General features: G+C 48.4%; 1 protein-coding gene across 5 annotated transcripts; it reads left to right on the forward strand.

Moving 5' to 3' along the window:
- The first annotated feature begins 728 nt into the window (after positions 1-728).
- KCNE3 (potassium voltage-gated channel subfamily E regulatory subunit 3) lies at positions 729-10,291 on the forward strand. 5 transcript variants are annotated; one of them, XM_032853090.1, is made up of 3 exons: positions 729-883; positions 6,435-6,570; positions 9,911-10,291. In XM_032853090.1, exon 3 carries the CDS (start codon positions 9,951-9,953, stop codon positions 10,248-10,250), a length of 300 nt encoding a protein of 99 aa, XP_032708981.1. In that variant the 5' UTR covers positions 729-883; positions 6,435-6,570; positions 9,911-9,950; the 3' UTR covers positions 10,251-10,291. The 5 variants fall into 5 exon arrangements, with proteins under 5 accessions (XP_032708981.1, XP_032708980.1, XP_032708982.1 ...); XM_032853089.1 differs by lacking the exon at positions 729-883 and adding an exon at positions 1,142-1,967; XM_032853091.1 differs by lacking the exon at positions 729-883 and adding an exon at positions 3,606-4,239.
- Positions 10,292-12,016: the final 1,725 nt, after the last annotated feature.

The raw sequence follows: 12,016 nt of genomic DNA on the forward strand, positions 1-12,016 counted from the left end.
CTGCAGTGTCACCAGCAAGAAAGCAATAGTGTGGGGAGGGCCTGGTGGCCAAAAAGTGCAGGGTGTTCTGGGGCAGGGACCAGTGGAGGTATGGCTGGACAACAGTCGTCCTGGCATATGAGAGCTGTTGAGACTTGGAAGGAGGGGACACTGCTGGGGTGAAAGACAGAAAGTGGCACAGTGAATTCTGAGTTGGAGCTCTGCCACTGACTTTTGTGGGGAGCCTGGGCAAGTCCCTTCCCCAGACAGGGCCTCTGCATTCCTGTCTGGAAGAGTCGGTTTGTGTTAGAAGCAGATGACTTCTCCAGTGACCATTGGCTTTAATATTTTGGATTCTACAATCTCACCCGACCCAACCCATTACCGTACAAAGCATACAGGCAGGACCTTGACCCATTTTACAGCGAGGAAGCTGCGGCCCAGGGAGGAGCAGTGATTTGCCCAACACCACACAGCCACTTAGGAGCAAAGCCAGATTCCACCGGCACCCAACGCTCAGCCTGGCGTTTGGGAGATCAGTCTCATGCTGGGCAAGCTGAAGCAAAGTGAGAGGCACTCGGTCTCCGGTCCAGGAAGCAGGCGCTGCAGGGGACGGAAGGGTCGGAGCCCACGCCGCGTGAGGCCAAGTAACTGGGCGGAGGCGCCCGAAGCCAGCCTGGGGAGAAGTGGGTGTGCTGGGGGCCGGGCGCGGTCGGGGGAGGAGGCGCCCTGGGTAAGGTTAAAGGGAGCGGAGCGCGGGTCGGGGCGCAGAGCCGAGGGGACTCGGGCTGTGTGCGGACAGGTGGACGGAACGCGGAGGGCAGCTGTGCGGGGGAACCGAGGAGCACAGGGTGCGGGGTCCTACCGAGAGACGGGCGCCCCTCGGAGTCTTGCCGAGAGGCAGGTAAGGCGCACTCGCAGGGTCGGGAAGGCTGGGCTGCAGCCGGAGATAGAAGTCAGAGGTCTTCCCGCCTCCCTTGGGGAACACCGACGGGAGGTGGGGGGCGGCTCCCATACGGAGCTGGACCTCCCCAGAACCGAGCTGCAGGAATCCCGGGGCCCCACTTAGGAGTACCAGGAGCCCAGCTGAAGACCCTGGGGGCTTGCACCAGCACCCGCGGGCCCTGGGACCGCGGCTGGAAAGCTCTTTCCACGTCCACAGATACGCATGCGAACACCGGAGGGGCCGCAGCGAATGCACACGCAGAAACGGCCCCCGGGGACCCCACGCGGTCTTCTTGTTTGGCCAGAGCTGCTTGCTCCGTGGAGCCGACGTGCCCTTTCGCTACTGCATCGTGCCCCGAGCCTCAAGACCCCTAAAGACACCCTCTGTTGCTAATAACAGAGGTCTAGGTTGGGAGTCAGGAGAGTGGGTTCTAGTTTATAGGTTGTGTAAACCTGTGCAGGTCCCCTACCGGCTGTATGCCTTGAACTTTCTTTTCCTGGGTCACCACTTGTAAAATGGGCTTCTTGGTCCTGTTGCCTGCACACTTCGTGGGACATGAGGGGAAAGGGGTCTGGACCTGGGATGCTCTTATCTAGAAAGTAGATGAGTTCAGACAGGCCCTTGTAGGAGGGCCCATAAAGAGCATCTCCTCCTATTCCTCCTCCCCACTCTTCACCAATTTGCATGTGGGGTGGCTGAGGCCCAGGGGGAAGATAGCTTGCCCAGGGACACACCAGGAACCTGAGAGAAGCAGAAGGAACCCAAGTCTCCTTACTTCTAGTGCACGGCTCTCTCCACTTCACCTATAAAGGTGCATTATAAATGTGTAAGTTCCTCATTATCTCCTAGCATCCATCCACTTTGCTGGTTCCAAATGGAAGAGATCTCTGCTTGAGACATAGAAATGGCTTTCAGATTTTCTCGACTCCTTAAGATGATAACCAGCAACCTTCTTCATCCCTCACTCACTCCACACATCTCAAAACACATTTCTCTCCATAAACTGAATGGGTGGGTGCTCCAGATACCTACCAAGAGAGAGGTAAGACAAAACCCCCAACTTACTGATGGGGAACATGAGGTCCAGAGTGGAGAAGTGACTTAACCAAGGTATATGGCTAGACATGGCCTAATAGGAGCATGTCTCTTGATTCCAGTTCTGGTGTGTTTTCCATCAGCCACAGGACTACTGAATGGTACTGCTAAATAGAAGGGGACTATAGAGCTGATCAGAGTATGAGAAACAAGGAAGGCTTTAAAAAAAAAAATTTAAGATTTATTTATTTATTTTAGAGAGAGAGAAAACATGAGCAGGAGGGGCAGAGGGAGAGGGAGAAAGAATCTCAAGCAGACTCTGTGCTGTGTGCGGAGCCTGAGGGGGGGCTCATTTCATGACCCTGAGGTTAGGACCTGAGCTGAAACTAAGAGTCAGATGCTTAACCTACTGCACCACCCAGGCACCCCAGGGAAGGCTCTTGAAAGAGGAAAGTATGTCTGAGAATCAAGAAGAGTCATAAGAACCTGCTGACTTCTCCCAAGAAAAGAAAGCCAAAGGGAGGAGGGAGGGGCAACATAGGGATGGTTGTTCTGGGTAATCTGGAGGTGGGGTTGGGAAATAGAAAAGGAAATCAGATTGCCCAATAATTCTCCCTTATGCTTCTATAATACTTGGCAATTTCTTAAAACACCTTTTTGTCTGTCCCCGTCCCCACGTAAGGTAAACAGGGCAGGGATCATTATCCCCATCTCATATATGAGTTACAGAGGAAGTAAATGCAGTGCTGAAGGTCACATAGCCAAGCATACAGCCAAGATTGGAACCATCAAAGGCACACATGAAAGGCAAGATCACAGGCTGGGTGATTGGGAATTGGACTGTGTGTGTGCTATGGGTGGGTGTGTGAGGCCACACCCTGGGTAGGTACACAGGGAAGAGGGTGGCAAAACCACTGCTAGTGTTTTGGGGCCAAGAATGCTTGCCCTTTGGATTCAATGGGGTTCAGGTCCAGGGAACATCTGGGTTTCCAAAGAAGGCTTAGAATTCCTCCTCCTCTGAGTCACTTCTCCACCTAACCAAGATGGCTTCTTTTCTTTGAGTCTCCCCTTTCCCAAACCAAATGGTATCTGTTTCTGCTCTTGAAGTTGCTTTTTAAGTACTTACTATAAACCATTTTCATGAATGTGTATGTGTGTGCTGGATGGGGGATGGTCTAATAAGAAGAGGCACTGATTCATATGTTCTTGAGTGCCTACTATGTGCTCAGGACCAGGGAATAAAGAAATGTATGAGGTACAGGTCCTTGCCCTCACACCTCACAGAACATAGTTTAACCTACATATTTGTAGTTATCAATACCCACATACACACACACACACACTTTCAGTACAGCCCAGTGTTCAAATAGGGTTTTATGCAAAGTACTTTAGGAATAGACAAGAGGGAGAGACTAACTGGTTAGGGAGTGGGGAGGGAAGGGGGGTGTCTCAGGAGAGGGTCTACAGAGGTGACATTGGAGCTATGTCTTGAAGGATAAATAGGTGTTCACGGGAAGATAAAAAGAGGAAGGGGACTCCTCTGCCTAAGAAAACAGCATAAACAAAGGCAAGAAGTGTGCAAGTGCAAGGAATGTTTGGAGAATGGCCTCTAGTTCAGTATCATGTGGCACAGGGTACTGGGGAGAGCTGTGGTGAGATGGGGCTAGAGGTAGGGTCACACCCAAAGAAGCTTAAATGACAATTTGAGGAGGCTAGATTGTCCTACAGGCAACAGGGAACTAAAAGTAGAAAGGTCTGTGGATGGGATACCTGTTTGTGGTCCTGGCTCTACCCCTGGACTGAGGCCTTGCACAGGTGATTTCCTCAAGGTGGGGGTGCTCTACTTTGCTCTGGTTGAATGCGGTTTGTACCAACAACATGATTATTAAGATCCCTTCCAGTCAAATTTTACTCCTGTGTCTCCTTCCAACTCTGTGTTAAGGTCCATTCCTTTAATTCCTCTCTCACTCCACCGCTCCCCAGTCAATGGTAGTGATAAGTCCACCTGAGGGACCAATGGCAAAATTGTGTGGTCCCAGGGGTTGTCTTTGGATCCCCCCCTATCTTCTTTGTGTGAACTCCCCCCTTGCCTCTCTTTACTACATTCCCAGGCACTTAAAACATTCATTCTGAGAGAGTAGCTGAAACAGAGCAGTGTGGAACCAAAAGAACCAATGGTGGAGTTTCTCTTTTCCCCAGAGAAACCTGAAGGAAAACCTAAGATGCCCAGTTCATCCTTCAAATCACAGCTTTACACCTCCACCCCAACTTGGATACCTGTGAGTTCAAGTCAAGAACACCTGGCTGGCTCAGCTGATAAAGCATTCGACTCTTGACCTCAGGGTGATGAGTTCAAGCCCCACATTGGGCATAGAGCCTACTTAAAAAAAAAAGAAAAGAACATTCAGGAGGAACCTGTTAACGTGCAGGAAATAGCAACAGAGTATAGAGGAAGAGAGTGCTCCTGGCTTGTTTGGGGGAACAGGAGTGTGTCTGGAGCAGAAAGGACCACAGGAGATGAGATTATAAAGGAAGGTTAATTCCTCCTCCCACATGCCAACCCCCCCACTCCACCCCCGCCACCACAGCCCTTACCAGATCCTTGATTGGTGAGAATATGGAGTTCGAGGACCTGATACCCCAGAACACAAAGAGACTGTGTTCAGTGTGATGCACAACTCAGACGCCAGCGAATGTTAACACTGGTAGTGGAAAAAGCACCCACATAGCACATGCCCCCACGTCCTGGTTCTCATTGGAGTTCTGCCCTTCACCGGCCCTGTCATTCTGGGCAAATCACCTTTCCTTCTGGAGCTTCCATTTCCCTGTCTACAAAATGGAGCAGCTGGCCTAGAATCTAGATTCTAAATAATCTTTAAAATCTCTTTCTGTGTGGTCAGTGACTATTCTCCTTCCTTCTTAACTGGCCTATCTTCTGTTTCAAGTTAGGAACTCTCCAGAGCAGAGCTCCATCTCCCACCATTATGAACTTTATAATCAGTGACTTATCTTGATGAGTGCAGCCAAGGAGCACAGAAAGAGGAACAAAATTCTCAGTGAGGCCAACAGCAATCCTTGGACCTAGAGGTGGTGCAAAGAGAATCAACCTGTCCCTTTATCAGCTCTCTGTCTCTCCTGACCCAGCAGGATGCCCCTGTGCCCAGGCCCTCATTCCTAACCCCACCCAGCACCTACAGTGGCTTCTTTGCTTTTCCTGCCAGAATCACAAACATCTGGGTCTATCCAGAGAGGCTCCTGGAGGATCTGAGGGATGAACGGTTTCATGAAACTCTACTTCACTCAGTGAACCCCACCTCAGAGCCCCCCACCCCCCACACTATCCCTCCACCCCCACTTTCTGCACAGAGCCTGCCTTCTTCCCTGGCTACATCACCCAGGTAGATGGGCTGTTAAGAGGACAAATGAACAAGTCAACCAATTTGGCTCTCCATTTATCTAGGCAGGAATATTCAGTGCAACTTGGTCCTGGGACTCAGTTACATCTTAATCTGTGAGAACAAAGTCAGCAGCCTTCTCTATCTTGTGATTTAGGGGCTCTAGAAAGACCCCAAAATGCCTCTTCCACCAAACTATCCAACCTCCCATAACCTCACAGTGTGGTTTTGTGATCTGTACCCTAGTGGGGGTGTTAGAGCTGACTTTACCAGATTATATAGATAAAACCCCTTCATTTTATAGATGCGGACGGAGGTGGAGGCCCAGAAAAGGGAAGTCACATGTCCTACGTCACACAAGTAGCCGCTGAACCAAGACAGCTCTTCAGGTTTCCATTTCCTTCACTATAAGATGAAGGAGATTAACTAGAGGTTAGACCAGATGGACTCTGAAGGTCCTGACCACCTCTGCTTTGCAGAAATTAAACTGCCTCCCCACCTGTGCCATTTTCTTCTTTAATTGTCACAAAATGAGCTGCCCTACCGATAGCACTGATGCTGTAACTGTGTTTTACCCAGTCTGTCCAAATAGGTTCATTGGGGACATCATTGTATCGACCCCACGGCCAGCTGCCATTCTGCCCACACACATCGTTCCCTTGGGTCTCAGGCTCTTTCAGCCTTTCAGAGGCTTCTGCTAAGATACCTATACCCTTGAGAAAAGGAATATTTGAGTCTGCACTATTGGCTGGTCCCTGAGCACCAGTTCACCTGTTAAACCGAGGCGTCTCATAAAGTCACCCAGTAGAGACGTTGCAGGCCTGGAATTGAGGGATAGCAATCAGATGTCCCTTGGCCATGGCACAGTTCCTGTAACTGCTACTCTAGACTGGCCAGACCCAGCTGCCGCAGGGAGGGGAAGGGGAAATGGGAGGGGGTTAGCAACCACAGCAAGGCTATTGCACAACACTTGGGGCCCCAGCCTTGGGAGATCCACCCTGGTTCTGAAGAGTTTTCTGGGCGTCTGATTCCTTCCTTTCCTGCCTTGTCCTCTGCTTTCCAACTCTGGGCCTTCCCAGCTCCCAAAGTCAATACTGAGACCTGAGATGTGTCCAGAGACACCCTGAAGAGGCTGAGGGACTGAGGAGCCCGGGGGCACCCACAGGAAGATTCCTGAAGCTGACTTGGAGCCACAGAGGATCTACCTGTTATTTGGTGAGTCTTTCACATTCAGGTTGCCCTTCCTCTGCCCTGTCAGTTAAAAGTACCTTGTAAGGATATCTAAGAAGACTGGTAACAGGGACTGTTCTGGGAAAGAGGCCTGGACCCCTGGGAACAGGGAGACTTCATCTTCATTGTATGTAGTGTGTCTATGTATTTACTTCTCAAAAATGGAGAATAGGGGCACCTGGGTGGCTCAATGGGTTAAGCCTCTGCCTTTAGCTCAGGTCATGATCTCAGGGTTCTGGGATTGAGCCCCGAATCGGGCTCTCTGCTCAGAGGGATGCCTGCTTCCCCTCTACCCCCCGCCTGCCTTTCTGCCTATCTCTCTGTCAAATAAATAAATAAAATTTAAAAAAAAAAATGGAGAATAGGCTGGGGTGCCTGGGTGGCTCAGTGGGTTAAGTCTCTGCCTTCGGCTCAGGTCATGATCTCAGGGTCCTGGGATTGAGCCCCGCATCAGGCTCTCTGCTCAGCAGGTAGCCTCCTTCCCCCACTTTCTGCCTGCTGCTCTGCCTACTTGTGATCTCTGTCAAATAAACAAATAAGATTTTTAAAAATTATTTTTAAAAATGGATAATAGAGTTCAAACATTTTTTTCACCATAATAAAACTGTACGCTCAAGCTAGCCTGGAGGAAGGCAGGGCAGGGATGATGTTGTTTTTAATTGTGGTAGGAAAAAAATACATAAAATTTACCCTAGTTACCATTTTTAAATATACAGCTCAGTAGTATTAACTGTATTTATATCATTGTGCAACAAATCTCTAGAACTTCTTCATCTTGCAAAACTGAAACTCTGCCCGTTGAACAACTTCCGATGATAATCATTCTGACAGATGAGGAAACTAAAGCGCACACAGGGCAATAAGGCCATTTCTTTCAAAGTGGGCTCCTTCAGGCATCCCATCTGTCTGTTATCTCCCTGTAAAACTGTCCGAGACCCCTTCCTCCCTAAATGTTTCCCCACATGCCTCTCACATCTCACATCGCTTCCCACCCCCACCTTGTCATCCCCGGGGCCCCAGCTCCAGACTCTGTGTCTTCTACCTGAACTATTTTCAAGACCCTTGTCACCAGCCTTCCTGCCTCCGTTCTTGCTCCCTCCAATCCACATAGCAGCCAGAGTGTCCTTTCAAAGCACAAATCTTTTATCATTGTATCCCCTTTTAAAATACTGCTCCATGGGGCGCCTGGATGGCTCAGTGGGTTAAAGCCTCTGCCTCTGGCTCAGGTCATGATCCCAGGGTCCTGGGATGGAGCCCCCCCATCTGCATGGGGCTCTCTGCTCTGCAGGGAGCCTGCTTCCCTTTCTCTCTGCCTGCCTCTCTGCCTACTTGTGATCTCTGTCTGTTAAATAAATAAATAAAATCTTAAAAAAAATAAAATAAAATACTGCTCCATGGCTCTTCCCTAGCTACAGGATAAAGTTCCAACTCTGTAGCCTGGCACTCAAGACTGTCCATGACCTTATTCAGGGCAGCGTCTCTATCCCATGTCCCATCTTATCCTTCCACACATCTTACACTCCAACCCCTTTATGCTATTTTCTCTTCTTCTAAACATTTCTTTTTGTCATTCTTGTTCACCTCTTTGCTTTTCTTAGCTTCTCTACTTCAAAAAAACCCTTCAACGTCCAGTTCAGATGCCTGTCACTGTGACACTCTCTGAGCCCTGATCAGAATTTGTCCCTTCTTTCTCTAAGCCCCAGTAGTCCCTGATCAGTTCCCTGCAGTATAGATCACCTGGCAATGTGTCCCTAACTGCAGAGACTGGGTCTGAGCCTCCCTAAGCTCCCAGCATGAGGCCTGCCCAAGAGTGGGTCTCCGTAAGTGATGAATGGCTGAATGATCAGTTGAGCCATTAATTTATTGTGCTGCTGTTACTTCCCATAGGCTGATAGGAGGGAAGCAGAAGGCAGAAATTTCTTACCTGACAAGTGGGGTGGTAGATGAGAATCTTTGCCTCCTGGATCTTAAGTCCATGAGCCCTTGTTATCGTCCCTTCCTCCATCCAGACAAGGTAGTCCAAGCACCAAATCGCAGGGAGCCCCAAAGGAGTGGTATGAAAGGTAGGACAGTCCTGGATGATTGCTGTATTTTTTAGATTCTTTGCTCCCAACTTCTATATTCATAGAGTTGTTCATAAATACTAATCATGGTCATAGCTGTCATCTTTTCTGGGGAAGAGACCATATGGTTAAGAGTCAAGTTTGTTAACTGGTTGACTGACAACTCTACCTGGATACAGGAGGGCTTTGGAACTGGTCAGTGAACACTTGAGTGTTTGGCCTATGGAGAAGCCCCTGAAGTAGCCATCTTTACTGGAGCCCGCTGAGGGAAGAACACCCAGCCAGTCACAAGGTAGACTCTGGGGAAGCACAACAGCCAGCCAGTTTCAGGGTAGTCCCCTAGACTTGAGGGAGAGACTCAGTCCTGCTGACCAGGAGCATGTGGTCTGCTTATCAATAACAAGAAAATAGCCACACATTGCCTAATCTGTAATTGCTGGCCAAAAGAGAAGGCTGTGCTGGTAAAAAACTTGTGGAGTATAGTTAAGGGGTAGGGAGCACTCAGGGCACCTGGTTGGCTCAGTTGGTTAATCTGCCTTTGGCTCAGGTCATGATCTCAGAGTCCTGGGATCAAGCCCCACGTTGTGCTCCCTGCTTCTCCTCTGCCTCTTGCCCCCTCTCATGTTCTCTTTCTCTCAAATAAATAAATAAAATCTTTAAAAAGGTCGGGGGGTGGGGTAGGGAGCACCATTGAAATCTTCCAGAAAGAAGTAAGTGTGGATCCTTGCTTAAAGGGAATGACATAGTTTTTCAATACAAGGCTGTTTTTGGATATTTTATATACTATAGACTAAAAATCTCTGAGAGAAAGGAGAAGAAACTTTTTTTTTTTTTTTTGGATTCTATAAATCCTTGCTTAAAGGGAATGACATAGTTTTTAAATACAAGGCTGTCTTTGGATATTTTTTATATTATAGAGTAAAAATCTCTGAGAGAAAGGAGAAGAAACATTTCAATGATTTATAGAATCCAAAAAAAAAAAAGATTCATATGGGTTACAGTGGTCAAGGAAGGCTTTATTCCACAAGTATATACTGAGCATCTGCCGAGTGCTATCTTAAGTGCTTGTATAAAGCAGTTAGTAGAGCAGACATGCTCTTTGCCTTCATCGACCTTACCACCTAGTGGAGAAGACAGACAAGTAAACAAGTAGGTAGAATAAACTGTGACGTTGGGAATTTAGCTGGGTCTGAAGGGGTTGGGAGGCAATTCAAGCCACAGGTGACAGAAGCCATCTCCTCTCTCTTTTCTGTCACCAACAGAGCATCCTCCAGTTCTTTGCCCATTTGGATCCCTGTTGCTATGGAGACCACCAACGGGACCGAGACCTGGTACGAGAGCCTGCACGCAGTGCTGAAGGCTCTAAATGCCACTATTCACAGCAACTTGCTCTGCCGGACAGGGCCAGACAGCCTGCCTGAGGGGCGGAGGGTCAACCTACCTGGCCGTGATGACAACTCCTACATGTACATTCTCTTCGTCATGTTTCTATTCGCTGCCACCGTGGGCAGCCTCATCCTGGGATATACCCGCTCCCGCAAAGTGGACAAGCGCAGTGACCCCTACCACGTGTACATCAAGAACCGTGTGTCTATGATCTGAGGCTAGCGGGCCGGGAAGGGCAGCATGTCAAGACATCAGGCCTCAGTGTCCCCATCTGTAAGATCAACGAGAAACAGTCCTAAGGGAGGTCATCATTAGGGTGGGAGGAGAAGGGCTGGCAGACCTGGGCCTTATGGATAAAGATATTTTTCCCCCCAGTAAGGGTAGACTTTGGACAATGGGAGCCCCGTGAGCAAATATATAGAAGTAGCAAAAGATAATAACCAATAATTGGCCCAGTGGCTGGAGTACTGGGGTTTAGGGGCTAGAGGCTGGAGGAAGGAGAAAAGAAAATTGTAGCAAAGGGAGATGAAACAGGAAGATGCACTGAGGACACATTTTTTTTAATTTTTAATTTTTTATAAACATATATTTTTATCCCCAGGGGTACAGGTCTGTGAATCGCCAGGTTTACACACTTCACAGCACTCACCATAGCACATACCCTCCCCAATGTCCATAACCCCACCCCCCTTTCCCAACCCCCATCCCCGAGGACACATTTTTTAAAAAAAGATTTTATGTATTTGAAAGAGAGGCAGAGACAGAGCACAAGCAGGGGGAAGGGGCAGAGAGGGGAGGGGAGAAGCAGGCTCCCCACTGAGCAGGGAGCCTGACCCCGGCTGGATCCCAGGACCCTGAGATCATGACCCCAGCCAAAAGCAGATGTTTACCTGACTTAGCCACCCAGGTGCTCCTGAGGACACATTTTTTGATGTGTTATCTTCAACGACCATGAAGAGCAGCAGTGATTACTGCATCACAGATAAGAATCTGAGTAAGGTGACTTATTTATATTTGTTCACATTTTATGTGTTCCAAGATATTTCACATTTGTGATTTTCCCCCTTGTGAGGGAAGCAAAGTAAGTACAATAATGGCCGTTTGGGCAAGAGCAGGACCGTAGGACTGGAACCTAGGAACTCTGGTTTCCTTGCCTACCGCTTTTCAAAACTGTGCCACACAGGACAGGATCCAGGCCTGAAATGTCTGCAATTCTGGGGGCCCTCCTTAAGAAAAATAATTCAAAAACATCCTGCTTTTGCAAATGACAAACACACGTCACCATGTGGATACATGACTAGGACCCCTCCTAAGATCCTAAGGAGTGACGTGTTTCAGCTCCATGGGTCATGTGCCTCTCCGGCCGTGTGGCGGCGCCCTTCCCAGCCACATCTCCAGTCATTCCCTCTAACACAGCCTCTTCTGATATGATGAAGTTCTTTGAGAAGTTTTCTGATACCAAATTGTAATCTTCTTCTAGAAGATTACCATCACATCTAGAAGATTACCAAATTAAAAGGAGGTTGTGCAAGGCAGGTATCCATCTGGTTGAGTGGAAGGAATCTGGTACATGAATGAGCTGGTTACCTCTCTCTTTGATCCTTTTCCCTCTTCCGAAATGGAATAGTTAAGACTTGAAAGTCTCTAAGGGCTCTACCAGTTCTGACATTCTGGGCTTCACAGCTATTGGGTTAAATCATAAAATTGTGTTTGTAGGTCAAAAAGCAGCTATCAGTGGTTTTCATATGGTTTGGTCTCATCTGTACAATGCCGCGAGTGAATCCCCTACAAGCTACAAATCCCAGACTGGGACCTCCCACTGTTCTGTTTGATTCTATTTAAGGGAGCTACATGGGTTCTTCAGAAGGCCCTATTGAAACATATATATTTGTATATAGCAAAAACTCTGAAAGAATATTTTAATTGCCATTATCTCTGAAGAGAAGGACTGTGGGTGATTTCCCCTTTCTACTTAAAAAATT

The sequence above is a fragment of the Lontra canadensis genome, unplaced genomic scaffold (genome assembly GCF_010015895.1).
Source record: "Lontra canadensis isolate GAN:19392208 unplaced genomic scaffold, GSC_riverotter_1.0 scaffold7, whole genome shotgun sequence".
Lineage (NCBI taxonomy): Eukaryota > Metazoa > Chordata > Mammalia > Carnivora > Mustelidae > Lontra > Lontra canadensis.

What these genes read in the sequence shown, in the direction of transcription:
- KCNE3 (XM_032853090.1), top strand. Translation starts at nt 9,951, where the DNA reads ATGGAGACCACCAACGGGACCGAGACCTGGTACGAGAGCCTGCACGCA.